This window comes from Semicossyphus pulcher, unplaced genomic scaffold (assembly GCF_022749685.1).
Source record: "Semicossyphus pulcher isolate SPU_LCO1_2020_fin unplaced genomic scaffold, fSemPul1.0.p SCAF_23, whole genome shotgun sequence".
NCBI lineage: Eukaryota > Metazoa > Chordata > Actinopteri > Labriformes > Labridae > Semicossyphus > Semicossyphus pulcher.
Window position 1 is genome coordinate 1,551,032 of NW_027211697.1, and position 19,826 is coordinate 1,570,857.

The window sequence follows — 19,826 nt, forward strand, 5'->3', positions numbered from 1 at the left end:
ATAGTTGAAGCTTTGTGGATGTAATTGTTGAAATTCAAATTGAATTTGTGTTTTACAAAAGGAAATTTTCACCTGAGCTTTCATCAATTCAAAACCTGATTATGCATTTTATGAAATCTGTGACGGTCCATCAGCAGAAAGTGGTTTCTAACTGGAAAGTGAAACGGTCTCCTGCAGCTTACAGCAAATATGTTTGTATACTGCCTGCAGAGCATATTGAGGTACATTTTGAGGTACAAAATGTACTTATATTTTTTATGAAGGTGTACTCAAATGTGGCTAAATGTTCATATATGTCATTTGTTTCCCTCTAACATTCTTGTAGCTGTAGCCTACATCATAAGCTTTGTTTTTAGCCTTGGGATGACCCAGGAAAATGCTACACTGAATTGAATCACACAACTATGATTATTCCATAACCTTAAATGATTATTTGATGTTTTAGAAATACTCTTTTATGCATTTATACTTAATAAGTTGGGTAAGAAGCTCAATAAAACCCTTGTTTTACTACACCAAATCTGTAACTTAAGCTAGCTAGCTTAATTTAAGGGCTAGAAATAAGATGATAAAGCTAGTCTGGCACCCTAAAGCTAACTAATTAGCATGGTATTTTCTTTGTTTATTATGTACAAGAAGTTATTTTTCATATTTGCACTTAATTAGTGAGCTTTTAAGGTGCCTGTAGGTCGATATTGGGGACTAAAAGCAGCGACGGTCGAAGGGACGGCTAAAGAAGTTCCACTTTGCGCACTTTCTGTTGTTGTCACCCAGCTTTCTACTATGGGAGTAAGACTGGTTTGCCGTAGTCAGTACAACATCAAAGTGTAGGCAGGTAAAAGTTTTTTTTATTGTATTTGACACTGTCATTTTGTTTATATTTGATTCTACCTTTAGTAGTTGTATGGATTATTAGTGTATTTGTTAAAAATACCTGCTAAATTTACCTTTTTCCTGTTATTTTATAGACATCCACTGCCAGATCAAATTGTTGCTTAGTGACATTAGATTTCTACCACGACGGTTTCTACCGCAACCTGTTGTAATGTTTTACAGGCGCTGTAGCCGTCCCTCAGCCGTCGCTGCTTGAAGTCCCGATTATCAGAGACAGAGACAAGCTAACTGTTCCCCCTGTTAGCATTCATTGTGCTGAGCTAAGCTGACCAGCTGCTGGTTAGCAGGAAAGCAGAATTAATTTTCTCACAATCTGAGCTTTTCCTCTAATGGTATTCAGTCAAAAATTCACATTATGTAAATATTGAATCATTTAATGTGATTCACTTTAAAGAGACAAGTCTGTTTGGTATAATGTACTTTCAAACGCAGCAGTCAAGCGCACCCCTGCACAGACCTTTATAAAGCTGGAATAGTGCTCGAATTTTATCAATCACCAGGTTTCTTACAATCCATATCATGATTCATATCCCAAATATGACTAAAGCCATTATAAAACTATTGTAATTGTTATAAAATATCACAAAGATTAAAAAAAGATGAATCCCTGCTATGTTTTTAATGGTATCTGACCTGGGCCACAAACATGTCCAGACACGTCCCCGCACATTAAAAAACACTGACCGAACTTGCTCTGAATAAATGAGTCCACACTCACACTTACATACAGTAACTTGATACAATCATGTATTTTCTCTTACAAGAACCATAGATAATGAACCTACAATTAGGCTATCACAGTGCAGGCACTCACCAGTACTCCACCGTTACACTCTACAGTCTGTTTGATAATCCCTTAGGAGTGTCTTTCTCACACAGTCGGCTCTCACACATGGAGAAGATGACTTGATTATATCGTTGGCTCAACATGTATGTGTAGCCTGCTTCTTCTTCACACGTATCTGTTTGATACTGTGTGTGACGGAGAGCAGGAGAAAAAGGCTGCCTTCTTTCTAGCTGATGGATATAATGAGTAATTTCCCCGTGCTATGCTGCATCTAAAGAGATGCTCAAACAAGAAACAAACATGATTGCTCCTGTGGTAGCTGGAACCTCGCAGCTCCATGATGCTCAGGAGTTTAATCAAGTGGAAAGAGGGTGTGGAATGAGAGACTGCATTGAAGCGGTCCACTCTCTCGACAGCACAGGGGTTCGCTGCTAATTAAAAAGTTTAATTCCACAACTGCAGCACTGGCATCGGAGCACTCGGAGGTGCGTCCTTGTGAGTCTTGGCGACGTCTTATCAGGCGTAGGCAGATTCTGCCACGTCGGGAAGGCGCAGGACAGGGAGCCACTGCGGCAGCACACAGGCCCCAGCTGGAAGGGATGGCATCCGGCCTACTCCTGGATCTGGCCCACCTTGCTCTTTTTCCCATCTCCCCACTGAGTGGAGTCACAGGCTTCCAGTCAGGTGGCATGAGTCAGGGGCTAAGCTGCCCGTGGAGCAGCTGAGAGAGGGAAAGCAGGGCTAAACAAGGGATAAACGCTGGATTTAGACTTTCTGCTGCTGGGCTCGGCAGTGGATCCGTGTCTCCATTACACACCTCCTCTCGGCCCTGTCTTACGACCCGAGGTTGAAGGTACACAAAAGCCCGCGCTGTGAGTACACGCTGTTCCTTCAAAGTCCCCCAGCAGCTGAATCAGATGATACACTGACACTGCCTCCATGAATAGACTTTAATATTTCAAAAAAAGGAGGTGTGAATTCTTCAAAATAAAGTGCGAAGAAAGGATGCGTTTCTTTGAAAAGGTGAGCAGTGAATGCAGTGACCTTGGTTGAGGGAGAAGTTCCGTAGCTGCGTAGGATCTATTGATTAGAGCACATTACAACCCACACAAAGAGAGACGTCCTTGGCAATGGCAAGAAACATTCTCTGACATCCTTTTAATAGGCCACGTCTTGTGAAGCATCAAAAAACATTACAAAAGCGGAAAAAGTTTCAGCGTATACGCCGGGATCAAAACAATGTCTGCTGGGACTAATCAGCGCCGAGCTGGGAGCTATCACCGGCACGTTTCTCTGCACGGGGACGCGGGCCTGAAAGGATAAGAACAGCACTCCAAAGATTTATAGGAACATCCCCTCAGCTTTTATTGCAAAGGGGGTTAAAATGTCATTTTAATAACACAGAGATATTAGAGCTCGCAAACCTCGGCAGAACTTTGGTTCCTGTTCGCAGTTCTCTGATTTATCTCGTGAATTAAAACTTACTAGAGGAGACAGAGGACTCGCAGGAAGTATTATGCACATGCTGACCTTTGCAGACTCTTTGCATGTTAACCAGAGATATCCAAACTCCAGTTGACTATCATTATTTCTTAATTACAGCACTTTTTAATGCTTCCCTGAAACTACTTAAAGTTTTTACATTGTGACCTGCTGCTGCTACTGCTGCTTCGTCTTTTTCTCCTTAAAATCTCCTTTTTAATTTAGTGCTGCCAGGTCCCGACTGTGGGGCTATGAGTTTGATAAATGATGTGTTCGCCTCATAAACAGGTGAGCTTGCCGATAAATCCTTTAACACTGGGTCAAACCCACAGAGTGTGTGGTGCGACTCGCTGTTGCAGAAGGTGGCAGCTGTGGTGCGTTCACTGACGGAGGGATAAATTCAGAATAGCAGCTCCAGGATGTACGGTCATGTTGCAGACGTGTCTTCATACATCACTGTATTCTCTTCTCATGCTGTTACATCAGAGCGTACACTCTTATAGTGGCAGTTATTTGAAGTACAGTAAATCCGTTTTATTTGCTGTAAAGTCCGATACAGGGAAACTTTATGAGATGATTGATGGCTTTTGGACGATTATTGTGGGACCGGACGTTGGTGTAAATCTATTAACAGGCCTGTTCGTATACACAGATTAAATTAACGGACATTTTACTGGATTGTATTTTAACTTGCTCGAGGGTATTTTGAAGGCTTGTAAACGTTCAGATTGCTGAGTAGATGTTAAAGGCGTGTATGAAGCTCTGTCAGATGATTTGATCTGAGTTTAGCTTCATGGTCCACAATGACATCCAATCAAAATGCATTTCATTGCGATTTAAAGCTGATGCTATGAACTAATTTAGCTCTATTACTATCAGGCCTTCTTCTTAAAGTTACAATTTTTCATTTTCAGCCATAGTAGATTATCGTTTCCTCGCAATGCGAGTGCAGCCCCTTAGCTCCGCCTACCCTCTCTGGCAGACCAACCACTGCTGGCTGATGGAAAATGTGTCACTAACTGGGCGCCGCTTGTGATTTTTTTCTGCCAATGTCTCCACAGACACCCAGTCCATAATAATACTATATACTGCAAATGCAAAGGCTTTCATCAGTGGGCCATAGGCTCAATCACCATTGTGTTACCTCATTCGGTGATAGATAGTGACATTTATTTACCTTGTATCTTTAAAGGGGACATATTTTAGCTATGCAATCAATTGTCTATTATTCTAACGTGTTTTTGACGTTGGTAAAGTTTGTATCTTTTTCAATGTTGTATACATATTTTAATTTAATTATTTTTTGGATCCTCTTCTTCCTCCTGAAACAAACAAGCCATTTTGCCATTCAAAGGTCAGACCTTAGCCACGATTGGCTGACGGTATTTGGAGTGACCGCCCACGTGGAGGAGCGGCCGCACTGCACTGTCACTCCAAAGTTGTAGAAAACATGGCCGCTCTAGGATCAGATATTCTGCCTTATATGTACGAGCCGTCGATCGATTGGTCGATTTCAGCTGAAGCAAGGTAGAAACCTGCAGCTGTTCTGAACGGCCCATTTCAGAGGCACAAAAACACAGAATCATGCAGTTTTCACTTTTTCACTGTGAATGATAAACACCCAAAAATGTGAAACCCGCAAAATATGAGAATATCCATTCAAAAGATACGGCCCCTTTAATCAGGGGACATTATTGTTGCACTTTCGCTTTCACTTTTGTTGAGATTTCTGCCACTGTTGTACATAAAGGAGACTTTCTTCTATGCAGGGTTGTTTGCAGGAAGTGGCTGTCTTAAAGTAGGCACTTTATGTTATAGTACACTCACACTCAGAAGAAGAACAAGGACACAGAGGCAGAGTTACTGCAAATTTTAACATCAGTCTTTCACAGCTGTATTGATTTTTGATAAATTTCACATGGAATCTGTTCGGATGTGTGCTTCTGTGTTGATGTAGCTGTATCTCTGACTCCTGTATGGATTTTTCGATAAGCATCAGTTCAACTTTGCACCTCTGGCACACAAACAAACCGACTGCACCAAAAGCCAAAGGTGAGAATACAAACATATATATATATAGAACGGAATGAAATTTTCATTACATTTTCTCCTCGAAGTCAGAGAGGCGTTTGAGGACACGTTCACGCCTCGACATTAAAAATTACTTAGTTGCATATTTGTGACGTAATTTCATTATTACACGGGCATATTTCTCGACCCATTACCTCCTCTTTGAGTGTGAAGAAAGCCATTCTTCCTGCCTGTGAAAGCCCTGATATAACTGCTCCCACTTTGCTGACTGTCCTGCTCACACATCGATGCAGAGCAGGATTCCATTGAGTTTCACTAGATGAGAAACCGTACGCCCGCTGCTGTATTATTTGATCTGGTCGCACGTGCTTTTCAACTGGAATTAATCTAAAACGGCGAATCTGACACTATTCAAAATGGTGTTTTAACAGCGTGGTGGGCCGACGCTGCCACTGTTAATCTACTGGATGACTCACATGTTAAAGTGCTGGAAAAAAATATGTTTTCCCATGATTTTTATTCTTGAAAACACTTTGCAAAATTGCCAGCAAATACCTATTATCAGCCTCCGCAACAAGCCCTCATTAGGCCACTCCCTAACTAGTATTCTTGATGCATGATTGATAATCAATGACATGCTTTAGCACAATTTATGAGCCACATTATCTTTCCACAAACGCCGCATCAGCGCTGAAGTAACATTTGCCGTTTTGGTCATAATGCATCAAACGCTTCCCCTTCCCGGATGGGCGTTTGCACCAGGTTGCGGCACGCTCAGGAGAACAGATAAGTTAAATCCTCGCGGCGGCGTGTCTCATCCTCTTTACTCAGAAATAGAGACAACATTAGAAGCGCCAATTGGCTGTTCAAAGTCCTCTGTGTACGCTAATGATGGCACTACATTGCTAATTGCTTGTTCAAGGAAGCCCAAAACACTCTGCAGGAACTGTCCAAGAGCGCTGAAAACAGGGAGGCAGCACCAATCACCAATCTGGGCTCGTCTACGGAGGCCCAGAGCAGACGCTTAATAAACTTTGGATCCTGATGTGAATTTTAGATGTGTGTTTTCATGGATATGGAACTCTGTTTTTTATAAGAGAGTTAATCCTCCTCATGCCACATGTGATCACTTTAAAGAGGGGGTATAATGCTGCGTCACAATGTTGGATGTGCATATTAAACGTTAAAGGACGCCCGGGAGTTACTCCGTCTGCAGGCTGCTGTGGACACCACGTTTCAGACAGTTTTTTCTTCACGGTACACTTTGTGACTTCGGAGAGCTGGCCAATCAGAAGAAAGCGCGCTTGTAGAGGCGGCGGTTTCTTAAAGGGGCAGAGCTTGTATGAGGGCCTGCACAGAGTACCAGTGTGAGAAACATGAGGAGTTTTTTTAACTGTACATTATGCTAAGCTACTCCACAGGTATCACAGAGTGAGAGCTTGAAATTAGCATAATACCCCACCTTTAAGACATACCTTACAGACTGTATTTAAACTTTTCCAGACAACGGCATAAACCAGGTTCACAAAGCACGACAAAAAACATAAAAACACTCTATTGCATCCAAATATAAAAACTGCTGAGTTCTTAAACCGTAATGATATAGATCAGAAAACTTCTCGAGCAGCTGCTAAAAATGCTCATTTCAGGAGGATATCTGTCCATGTAATCAGATGTAAACAGTACAGTAGAATCACACCAGCATGCTTAAGATCCAGACAGTACCCTGTATACTACATGTTATATTTTTAATGTAATTGTGCTTCTTTTATACTGCATATAATTCTTATTCAATCATTTACAAATTTTGGTTTGAATCCCATTTTTTTCAACTGCCTCCCAGGAAAATCTCTCTGTTTAAGACCAATAAAAACCCTTTTAAGTTCATTCTTTCAACCAACTTCATAATGTGCACTTATAAGATTTGCTTCTCTGCAGCTATTATTCAATATAAACTTCCAAGTAGCTGCTTTTATTTACTCCGGCAGCAGCCTGCCGGTTGTTTTACCTCCAAACACACAGTCGCTGCCAGATATGAGTGGGCGTGCGCTGCTTCCTTCCGAACACGTATATTACCTGTTTTCTACTGCTGTCACTGCAGTTTGACCACATCAGACAGGGTAATGATAACATCCTTGGAGGGAGCATATTCTTTATGACACTTTGGCTGAAGCACAAAGAAAGTGGAAGTCAAAAGTGTGTGCTGTAAAGCTCCCGGACAGAGAGGAGCATTATTCTACATGATGTGTCAAAAGCAGAAAGGTGGAGGAGATTTTTGAGCTGAAACGAATGTCCAAAGAGTGGTTGTTTAAAGATTTAACCATGGGCTAACCCTGCTAGCCATCATCTATAGTGAATCATGCCATACTGCAGAGGCAAAGGCCCCAAACAAGCCCCAATGAATCCTTATAGAGTGTATTCTCACTTCATGGCAGGTTCTTTCATTTAGAGCACAAAACTCAACGCAAGTTTCCTCCATCAAACAGCAGAAATGAACAAAAAGTAGTCCCCCAAACACACGCAAGCAGCAACAACAAATCAAAAACACACAGACCTCATTGGATACCCAGCATTTAGAGCATCCTGAATGCAGCATTTGAGCACATGTAAGAGCCCGCAAAGACGCTTCGGGATACGTTCCCCATAGCTCGTCTTTCACATCCATCACAACGTGGAGCAGGTGTTTACCTAGACAGCCCGACTTTATGAATCATATTTTTTATGAGACGACTGGTCTCATTCAGCAACACCAATGTCAAATGGCTGCAAACATCTGTAACTGATCATAATTTCACTCCCATTAAGTGCACATTAGAGAGCGCGGGAGAGAGACGCAGTATAATGCATCATTTAGAAGCAAACAAACAAACGTGGGCTGAATGAATTTTTATGTCCGTGTCTGCACTTTGAAATAGCGGCCATTTAACTTTAGACGTTCGCAGACTGAGGCCCGGGTGTTTGTTTGGGCCCTGAACGCATCACACCACAGAGGACATCAGCAGATTTAAAATGAAGGCTCCTTTAGGGATCAGTTGGACTCCAGGGCCCTGAAACCCACGAGCACACTTATTATTATTTATGTAAGCATGTCATCCTCCTGTCTAATGAGCCTTTCACCGACAGCGTAATGAAACAGCTTGCATTAACACAAGCTAAATGAACAGCCGAGAGCTCCCGTGTCTATGCAGCAAAGATGAAAGCAGATGCTCCGCAACCCAAACACGGGGCGCGACAGACCCCCGGTTCTACAGAGGGAAACATGAGGGACATTGAGTCAGCGGCGTTCTCATCAGCTCATTGACTCCATTAGAAAATCTTGAATTCCCCAAGTCAAACATCATTATGTGAGAACAACGCACAACCGAGCCATGACCAAGTGACCATGAATGAACCCTCAGATTGATTTTTTTTTCTCTCCCATAAACACGGCCGTGTTTATAAACAGGGACTGCTCCGGCTGATAAGTGAAAGTCGAGCATCACACACATGAAAGGTGGGGTAAACAATTCACTCTGTTCTGAGAGTCAAACACAGACGAGCAAGTAAAAAGCTGATGTAACAGCCTTCTAACATGTTGGACTATATACAAGTCGAGTGTACAAGGTGATCTGGTGAGGTTCAATGTCCTTCTTTGAAGGAGAGAATACTGAGTGATGCTATTGTAAAATAAAGACCAAAACATCTATTATATAATAAAAGTGATGTGAAGTCCAATAGGTGTCACACAGATGTGAGTGTATGGGAAACTGCAAGAAATAAGGAATAATGAGCTGAATAACAAGCCATTAACTCACTTAGTCAATTATTTATAATGTGCATCATGTGATTTTCTCACTGTGTCATGTGTTTCATATGCAGGAAGCTTCCTGGTGCACACACTACCTACATGTGCATGTGAAATGTGAGGTTTAATAAAGGTATTAAAATCAGGCAAAAAAAAAACAATTCTTGCACTCTTTATTGTGTGTTTTTGTGCAAATATTGTGTTACTCTGTTAATAATCTAAACTTTGTGCTGGAATGGTCGCTTGACCTGAATGGTACACTTTTATTCTCTTAAATGAAACACAAAGAGAATGTTTTCTAACACCGTGTGGTTTTAAATATGTTCAATATAAAAAAGAAATTGCTTAACTGCTGTAGATCTACAAGCCTTTTTATGTCTGCCAAAGTATCTCAGTTAGTAGCAGGAACAAACCAGAGTAATACAAAGATATTTCCCATGAATCATGTGTGCATCACTGCTATAAAAAGTTGTGTTTTACATCTTTGAGATTAATTTCCCACCTGCCATTAGCTTCCATTCTGTGCAGACAAAATCAATTAAGGAATTACTGAATTTATTAATTGTTTTTTTATATTTTATTTGTTGTTGCAGCTTTAAAATGTTGCTGCAGCACGTGCAGATTGACTTTAAAATGTTGCATTGTTAAGACATTAACTTTGACGACCACGTCGTTAGAAACATGTTTTATTTTGATGGATCATCTATCACTCAAACAGGTTTCTGTCTCGTGCAAGTTCATTTCAAACCCGACTTTAATGAAGAATTACTGGCAAGCATTAAAAGCTATTCTTTGGTTAAAGCGAAACACAGTGATTGGAGGTAGCCTACATCATGAACATCATCAACATGAACGCTAAAGCAGTGGGAACTCACCGGTACCAGTCCAGCCCCTTCTCGTAGTTCCTGTCAAAGAAATGGGGCTCGTTCCCCACGGCTCTGACGTCAGGGTGCACCCTGAGAGCCTCCAGCAGAGCTCGTGTCCCCCCTTTCTTCACCCCGATGATGATGGCTTGGGGAAGTTTCTTCTCTCCATAATCCATGGTGCAGTTCACCCTGAGTTCGCTGTCCGTGGTGCTGAATTCCTGGTGCTCCCTCTCCAGCGCGCTGCTGTGATAAACCGCCGCAGACTTAGTCGGAGACGCCTGAGTCCTAATCCACTCCACTGTCCTCTGCTCGGCCTCAGCATGGTCCTTCACGCCGGAGACACTGGTGGTCCCCTCGGCCTCGGTGAATTCAGTATAGCCCTGCGAAGCGGAGTAAAGTTTCTCCCTCAATGTCACAAAAGTTGTCTCTTCCGTCACCAGCCTCCCCTGATACGCGTAGTTCTCTTGCAGGGGGAACTGCAGCGAGTTGTAGCAGCTCATCAAGCTGTAGAACAAGTAGGTGACAGAGAGGGAGAGGGTGAACATGAATAAGATTTTCCGGGGCACTTTAGACGTGAAAACCGAAGTGCTGGACCAAAATGCCATCTCTGATAGCAGTGATCCCCTCAAAGAAGTGGCCAGACATGTTTCCACCCCGAGTCTTGCATGGACAAAAATCAACAGCAATAATCAGTCACTATCAGCGCTGCTCCAGCTTTAAAAAAAAAAAAAAAAAAAAAAAAGCTGGACCGATCCAAGCTATTCCAAGAAAAATCGCATATTTATAAGGATAGCTGAGGCAAATAGATCGTTAAAATTCCGGAAGAATATCGCGTCCCCTTTTCTTCAGTATCGATTTCTTATTCCAGACGCTGACAGACAATGTCACAATTTATTGGACTGAACTTGCAGATTTGAGAGGCTGGAGATCTGGCGTCCTTCCAAATGAGCAGCCTGGCTTGAACTGGAGAGAGTGTGATGATGAAGGAAATCCTGGCATTTTAAGGAAGAAAGAGAGGAAGAGGGAAAAGAGAAGAATAAAATGTGTTTAAAGTACGCTTCTTCTTCTCGTCCAGTCCAATATGCGATACAAGAGTGGCTTCACGTCCATCCAGGCAGCTTTACAAATCCACTTGAGTCCTTCCAACAATCCTTTACGCTCTCTCTGTGTGCACTTTGCGGAGTAGAAAGTCGCACACCTTTGCACAAAAGCATCCACTCTTCCCTTTGACTACGCGGCTGCAGCTCGCCGTCCTCGCGCTCTCTCGCATTGCTCGGCTCCTACGATGTGCGCATCGGCTGGGTGAGCTCATCTGAACTGAAGCTCTGTGGAGCCACACAGCACAACTTGTGTACACCCACTTTTTTTTTCTCCTCCATCCGTGCACAAGTAGGGCTACAAACGTCCGATTTCCTTATCTGAAATCCTCCTCTGGAAAGCTGCTCCTTCTCCTTTAAGTTCCACAGACTGGGAATTACATCTCTGCAATGTGTGGGAGCTCATTGCATTATTGTGAATTGTTTCATAGTGGAGAAAGTTTCCTATGAAAGTCCATCTCTGAAAGCTGATTTTGATGGAGATTACATTTTACAGAAAGCTCATGTCTGCACCCTGCTGGCTTTCTGTGGAGCATTGCATAAGCTAATTTACACAAATAAAAAAAAAGAAGAAGAATAGAAGTTTATCCTGATAGATGCAAAAGCAGGAATCAAACCAGATAATGAGCAACACTGTTTGGAATTAAGCTGATGACACATGAGGGGTGTAATTCCCCTATTCCATATTTGTGAATGCGAGAGAGCACGCGCAGAAAAAGAAGAATCAGTGTTCTGCATTATGCCAAAGGCGAGGATACAGCTCATACGTATAATACACTGGATTTATTACACATGCCTGCAGACTATAATTAGTGATGAGAATATTCACCAGACCTTAACTTGTACACTTTGTTGCAGCAGTATGAGGATTTAAAATTGCACGCTGCTGAAACGTCTCCCTGTGTTAGTGGATCTCATTCATCACACACCTCCAACACACCGGGGGAGCCAGCGTCACACACTAAGCACTGGCACCCGAATAATCTGCAACGCCTGGCTCGCACATCACTGAGCCACTATTCCATACAGGCCTGCGTTTGAAATGTCCACAATGTATACGTTGCGTGACTGAATTTGTCTCCTGAAACTGTCTGTTTCCTGGCTTGGCATGCAAAGTGGAGCTGACACAAAGCCGGTCTGTTACAGTGTTGCAATGTTACTTAAGGACAACAATGTGGCAAGGAGCTCTTTGGCATTCAGGCGGTGCATTTAAACCCAACCAGAACATCTGTGTCATCCTATGAGAGCTTCCAGAGAAGAGAAAACACATCTTCTGGTTTCTCAACATATAGTCAGTATTTTTGAACCCATCGGAAATACAGCTGTCTAAACATGAAGCAGCTAAATACAATATTTATATTCTAGCTATGTTATTTCATCACATTTTTTAGCTGTCAGCTCAATAAATGTATGGTTTCAGTTCCCTCCTCTAGTGACATTTTCAGCAAACAAAAGGTCTAAAAATCGACTTCAACTACCTACGAACTCGCTGGTGAATATAGTTTGGCTGCTAAAGAGCCAGTGGAGGAGTTGGTAGAGACCAAAACGGAGGTAAAAGAGAGTGATTTGCAACACGCCACGTGGCAAGAAACTATCGGATGTTTAAATAAGAAACTGCTGCTCAAGGTTTCAGGGGCGGAGCCAGACTTTTTTGACTGGGGTGGCCCAACTGGGGAACTGACTTATGCAGGGGGGACATGAAGTATGTGTCTTCATGCTACTTGACTTAACTAACATTAACATCTAAAAGATGTTATATTCCTGTGTACATTTTTAAACGTTTTAAAGTAACAGAACAGAGTGGCAACATATAAATGTTCTAAGCTTAATTCTTTGAAGACTCAAAAAGATGTTTGTCCAGAGTAACCGTTTGAAGTACGAACAACGCGCCACCTTAAAATGCAAAGAAAGCTAGCAGCCTGTTGCAACACAGCCCAAATAGTTGATTTTAACATAAGTCCCGCCTCTGACGAGGCAAATAGCCAGGCATAGTTTATGATTTTGGGGTGGCACCTGGGGTGGCCAATCAGATTTCAAAGGGGGGCCTAGGCCACCCCTCTTGATCCGCCCCTGCAAGGTTCACAATTTGAACTTAAAGGTAATATGTCTGTGTGGTTTTCACAGTTGTATCTGCTGCCCCCATCTATACCGCTTATCCTGTTCAGGGTTGCACGGGGAGGCTGGAGTCTATCCCATGTGTCATCGGGCGAGAGGTGGGGTACACCCTCAACTGAGAGAATTTAGAGTCACCATTGAACCTAACGAGCGTGTCTTTGGACTGCGGGAGGATGCCAGAGTACCCGGAGGGAACACACACATGCACGGGGAGAACGTGCAAACTTCACACTGAAAACCCCCCTACATCTGAGGCGGGATTCGAACCAGGAACCTTCCTGCATTTTGCTTTTGTGGCTTATAAGCAGATATTTAATGTGTCTAATGTAGGGCTGCTCTTTCTTCTATTTTCTTCAATTACTTATAAAATGGCCAAATGTTACTCCTCTATATTAGTAAGGATGCAGATGTCTATTAAAGAGTATCAGTAGTTGCATGTATATCTTTATTCATGACAATCTCATGAATAAAGTGATCAGATTTTTTTACCCAGCCAGTATAAAATGTGAAGTTATTTGCGAGCCAGACCTGCATATGAGCAATGCAGGTGATTGGGTGTGGGGGAAGACAAGTGTTTGGAGCACAATGGCTGCTGGGTGTTTGGCAGTCAAGAGAGCGTAGGAGAGCTCAATGGCTTTGTTGAAATTGTTGCATTCGTAAATTGCCACTCGGAGAATCAGAGAGCTCTCTAAAAGGAACTGCCCTGTTTGTAAATTCCCACTGTTATCACACTTCCTACCTGTCTGTCTCAGAGTCACCCTGACAGAGATAACTGAGCATGCTCAGACCCTGCGGCTGTGGAGTAGCTGCAGCGTTGAAGTGGTATTAAGATGGCCGCCGCCACTCAATGCTGATGATAAATTATTATCGGAGCGCGGAGGAAAATATATTGACCCGATTTATCTTCCCCCTTTGTTGAGTCTGTTATCTGAGTCATTCATAAATCGCTCAGACATTGTCGGCCTCTGTGGAAGCTCAGTGCTCAGATTGTCTATTTGCATTTACAAACAAGCAGTCACTCAGGAAAGAATGGAGTTTATTGAAGTTTAGTTTGAGTCCCGACAGCTGATTTGTGAAGAAGATAAGTCGCTGGTTGTGTCACAAGGCCGATAACAAATGAGCATTTCCTACTTTACCTGCAGGCAACAGGTCTTAAGAGGATTTGAGGAGACGAACAACCTAAAAACAACCTGCATCCTCTTGTTTCTTATATACAGTCCTATCACACCCTCCCTGTTCATCACTCTGAGCCACGCAGAGCAGCTCGCATTAGCATGCGCCTCATGTCCAGATTGTATTCAGATATGAATTATCCATATTACATTTACACCTGGAATTAAAAATGTGTCTCTGCTATCCAACGTGTCTGCGGCTCCACTTGCAATTACGATTCTCCGTCCGGACAATATCCACTCACCGCTAATGCAAAATTATTCATCTCATCCGTTAGAAATATCACCTCGCAGTCTTTAGAGGAGCCGCAGCAATGAGTGGATTTTATTCTATGGCAGTATGCATGAGTATGTATTTAATTTTTCTCTCTGTTTAATGCGCCCAGTGCCTGAGTATTTATTTCAATGGAACTACAGCTGTGCTACCATTGCTTCTATGGTGAACTAACAGCAAAACGGCTCCTTTACTGTCCGATTCATCATCAAAATACTATATTATGCTGAAAAAAACAACCCCAAAGACTGCAACAGAATCGCCGTCCAAGTGTCTTCACCACACATGAAGTCGCCGTCCTCCTAATGTAAAATACATCAGCCCCCCGGCACTTTTTCAATAAAGTTACAGCTCAGACGCCGCCGCTGCACCACCTGGAGATTTGGGTCTTCTAATATGAAATGACCTGTTTCTGAACCCTGCCACAGTCTGGGCCCGTCTGCTCGAGCTAGAGATGAACGGCCATTGTGGGGAGGGTTTGGCAGGTCCTGCGCTGTTACACCGCTCGGTGTAATTTAAGTCACAAGGACCGTGGCCACCACCGAACACTTTTGTTCCTCTGTGGCCACTGTGTGCAGAGACGGTTTAGCAGGCGGGAGTTAGACAAAAGATGACAACATTGTCCATTCACAAGAAAAACGGTTTCTTTTTCAGTGTCCATCAGACAAGTTAAATTTGTATAAATGAAAGTGGCACATTTCCGCTAGGACCTAAATGCAGTCAATCTAAAATCTATGTAGCAATTTCAGGCATTAAAAATAACTTTACAGAAATAATGAAACTTGCTGATGGTCTGGTTTGCTTTTGTAGGTCATGTAGAGTAATCAGAATTAATTTCAGTCACAGGAGCTTTAAAATTGTAAAATTAAATGAGCAAATTTGTGGCAGGACCTAAATGCAGTGAAACTAAACTACAACAAATGTGTATTAATAGCTCTTTGAGTGCACAGATTTCAATATAGCTACTTTTAATGAGCTCTAGACTACAAAGTACATCAAACACATGACATATTGTATTACATTAAAGCGATGCGTTTCTGGTAGGACCCAAATGCAGTAAAGTGCATCTCGTCTAAGGCTCTCTTTGTTACGGTTGTAACTCTTGATTTCTCTTGGCGGTCGCTTTCCTTTATAGACTGTTTGCCTTCATCTGAGCGTCGAATTTGTTTCTTCTTCTTTGGATTTTCACTTATTTTTGAAGTTGTATCTGTAGTCATCAATCTTTTCTTTGTTTGTTCAGCCAAAGTAGATTACTGTTTACAGAGACCGGAAAAGCAGCCGCTTAGCTCCGCCCTGCCTGCCCTCAGGCTTTCATCAGTGGGCCATAGGCTCTATCACCATTGTGTTACCTCATTTGGCAATAGATTAAAAAGTAATGGACTACAAAGTCATAGTAAAGTATTTCAGACATGTTACATTTGTATTCAGTGAAAGGAACACATTTCTGTTGGGATCCAAATGCAGTAAAACTGAAATTTTAAGTATTTAAAAAGATGAATATTTAATGCTCTTTAATTGGACAATTTTCAATATTGCAACCTCTAAATGTTAATGGACTACAAAGTCTGAATAAAGTCCATTATACAAGTTACATTTGTGTGAAGTGTGAAAAACAGTAAATACATCAGATGTATGAACCTGGTTTTTACTCTTCTCTGTGTATTTGTGACTCAGGTTTGTTAGAGTCTACTCTCTTGTCTGTGTGTAATGAAGTTAACAAAATGCATGAGCAGAATGCCTTCGAGTGACACTTGAGGCCTTTTTCCTCATGAATCTCTTTGAAGGATTACTCTGCAGGAAGGTTTTGAAAAACAAAGACTTCTTATACAGTTTTTAACTTTAGTGGAAGGATTGTTTAAATGTTGTTTTAATGCAGGACAATGTCGTGCAGCGCCGAATGTGAACACCGAATATAGAAATATCAAACACATTTATTGCAACCAAAAATGTTTACATCCAGCCAGCCAATCGGAGACGCAGGATATTTCTGGGCCCGGAGAATGCATTTGGATGAGTATCACAGAAACCTCAGAGGAAGCCTTTAGTTTTCCGTTCGCGTACCAAACATAATCACAAATCTGCTTAATGCACACGGGCCAAGCTAAGACATGAATCCCATGCAAGCGGAGACCTGAAGCCTGGGGCCGTGCATATAAACCGAACCCGGGATGTATAAACACAAACACAGTGTGCAAACATGTGTCCCGCTCTGCAGCAGTGCACCCTGGGTAAGTACATTTCTAATGGGAAGTGGTGGGACGACGGTTTCTTCTTTTAACTGATTTGTGGCTGAGGTTTGGTTGTGATGGAGAGGTGTTTGAAGTGTTGTAAACAGTGTAGTGTGTTATGAATTATGGCTTTGAGGGAATGGGAGTGAAATGGAGGCAGACTGGAGTTTAACTTAGAGTTTCGAGCCCATAACTCTTAAACGAGAACCCTGGCCGTCCCCTCTTTTTCTTTTCACCCTGCACAGGCCAAAGTTTTTAAGGATTTTGTTGCAGTTTAATTGAATTTGGTTTGAATATCCTGATCTGCTGCTGTGCATGTTTTGTTTGCAGAGAGGAGGAACGAGGTGACGCAGAAACGAAAGGCCAAACGGGGAGGAAAATCTAAAGTAATAACAAATTATAGCTAATTACGGGAGCTGACAGATATTGATTTAGTCAGCTATTAAGCTTGCTCCTGTGCAATGTACAATCTCACATGATTGTGATTTATAACAACAATAATTTGCACTGATGAGACCTTTTTCTAAGCGTGTGTGTTAGTGTTATGTGTGTCTTGTTGTATTTCTTGCACATCTGCAAAAATTCATGAGTGTGCTGTTTGAAACAGGATAAGCGTATCTGTCACTTTGGCATCGTTGCTGGAAATCTGCTTTTGAATCGCTGAACTCGCCGGCACAACTCGGCAGGGTCAACTGTCAGGATGACTAATTGATGCTGAGATTGACGGCGCTGATTTGTTTGCTCTAATATCACAGATCTCAGCGGAGGTTCTGTTCCAAACCAAATGTATCATAATTGCAATAACACGGCCTGTCCTGTTTCAAAGGCTGCTTCGAACAGGGCTGAGAGAGGCGGCCTTGTCTGGCTTGGAGGAAATGTCCTTCGAGTCCATGAGTCTGCAGCAATCCATCGCACCGCCGCCAACTGTTGTTTTTTTTTGGTTGGAAAAATAACATTTTGACATGGACGTGTCATGTTTACCAGGTATTTAGTGGTTTTGTGTCGACATATGAGAACCCCCAAATGTTCCAACAACTCTTGGCGGCTGTGACGGTTCAGCCACACATTTGGACAAAGCTTTTATTTGTCATCATGTCACAATCTCTCAAAATAAGGCAGTAATGGCTTCTGCAGATGATTTTCATACAGTAATCATTGGCTTTGTTTTTCAGAAAATAATAACTTGCCAATTCATCCATTTCCTGTTTTTATTGTCAGCTGTTTTTTGTTGGCACATGCCAACTTTTACCTCCACTGAGACTATTTACTGTGCACACAAATTCACATCCGTGTCTTCTATTTACTTTAAAAAAAAACTGTGTTCACTTCACTCATATCCTCAAAAAACAATTACCATCATTCAGAATAAGCTCCATGTCATCATACATACCACCTGTCGCTGGTCAGACTTTCTAATATAGTATGAAAAAGTCTGTCATTTGTGGTTATAATAATCTCTTTTTACAGATTTGACATAGAAATGTCAAATCCGTAGCTGCACGACAAGATTTTAGTACAGGAAGTGGTCTGGTTTTCTGTTTGTAGTCCGTTTGTAGTCCAAGTGGTGTGCAGAAGAAACAGTATCCATGTGGATCGCAAAAGCAGGCGGAAAGCAAACCGCCATAATGCCAACACGACTCCCTGTGGCGGTTATCTGACGATGTAGCTTTTTATTAAAGGGGCCGTGTCTTCTGAATGGATATTCTCATATTTTGCGGGTGTCACATTTTTTTCCCCCATGTTTAAAAAGGTCGCCTCTGAAATGGGCCGTTCAGAACAGCTGCAGGTTTCTACGTAGAACATTGCTTTCACTGGAGTCAACCAATCGTCATTCACCGTCATTCACCTCAGGCTGCCTTCTTGCACCAGCTTGGAGTCAAGTCGTCACTTTCCCATTCACTTGTATGAGAAAGTGTGTCCAAACTTTTGACTGGTAGTGTATATAAACAGATATCTGCAGCAAACAATCTGTTGTAGATCGTGAGTTCCTGGAATACATCAGCAGTGATTGATCCGACCGCTGTTCACAAAAAAGAGCATTTTAAAAGTAGTGTTCTTCTCCTCTTGACGACAGACCTGACAGAGCTTCATTTTTACTTTTTACTAATCTGATGTTGTAATTTTGGCATATTTACGGCCCGTTAATTAAAGTCAATCACAAGAAAAACGGTTTCTTTTTCAGATAACATCCCTCTGTAGTTAGCCAGAGTGAAGCCTCTGGGTAACTAACTACTAACTATTTGGCTCAGCAGAAACAGATGAACGGCGCTCCTCTGGGGGATTTAATGAACCAAGAAATGACCATGTTTATTTTGCCGATATATCTGGGGGGCGAATTTCGCTTTGCTTTTGATCTGAACACACAGTAGTATTTCTCTGCCGTTACTTAAATATAGTTATAAAGTTATAGTCAACTGTACCCTAGAGATGTTTATTTTCCTAGTAGTTGTTTCACTGCAAAGTCCGAACACAAGTCTATTAGTCGATGGCCCAACCGAGGAGAACAAACAGCTTCAGATTGGAGCAGCATTCATGATTCTAATCGTACTTCTCTGAGGTCTTATTGTCCTCCTTGTTCTTAAACGGCTGCAGTGTCAATGCCGAGGTGAAATGATAGATACCATCCTTTACTTGATCAATAATTCTGCTTCCCTCCAATGTTGTCCGGGCTGCCACACGCTGGACTAATTAGATGATAAAAAGTGATGGATGTGTATTAAACCTGGGCCGGCCCTTAAGAGAACTCCTCTGGGCTTTGTCCCATTTCCAGCTGACCTTTTGAATCCCAACTTTATTGTACGTGGATGCAGTTCGTTCAATTTGCTGGATGTTTGTGATGCGGCCATTGACTTGGGTCACATTGATTATAAATAAGTAGATAGATAGATGGATAGATAGATGGATCATTTTAATTACGACATTAAATTTCACAAATATAAGTCACTCTGGCTTTGCTGCAAAAAAAGCGGACACATTATTCCTGCTGGAGTTTGTCCTGCTGGAGAATCCAATAACCTCTATGAAGGGTCATATGTTCAAATGCATCCTATGAGGACGCGGGGACCACTCGACCATTACTGCAGGGAAAATGAAGAA

General features: G+C 42.1%; 1 protein-coding gene across 1 annotated transcript in view; it reads right to left on the minus strand.

The window, feature by feature from the left end:
• Positions 1-10,449, minus strand: part of hs3st4 (heparan sulfate (glucosamine) 3-O-sulfotransferase 4) — an 85,182-nt gene extending 74,733 nt beyond the window's left edge. Inside the window, exon 1 of the mRNA XM_069674783.1 lies at positions 9,854-10,449. Coding sequence (XP_069530884.1) covers positions 9,854-10,449 — 596 coding nt within the window. The remainder of the gene's footprint in view (positions 1-9,853) is intronic.
• Between the last annotated feature and the right edge of the window lie 9,377 nt (positions 10,450-19,826).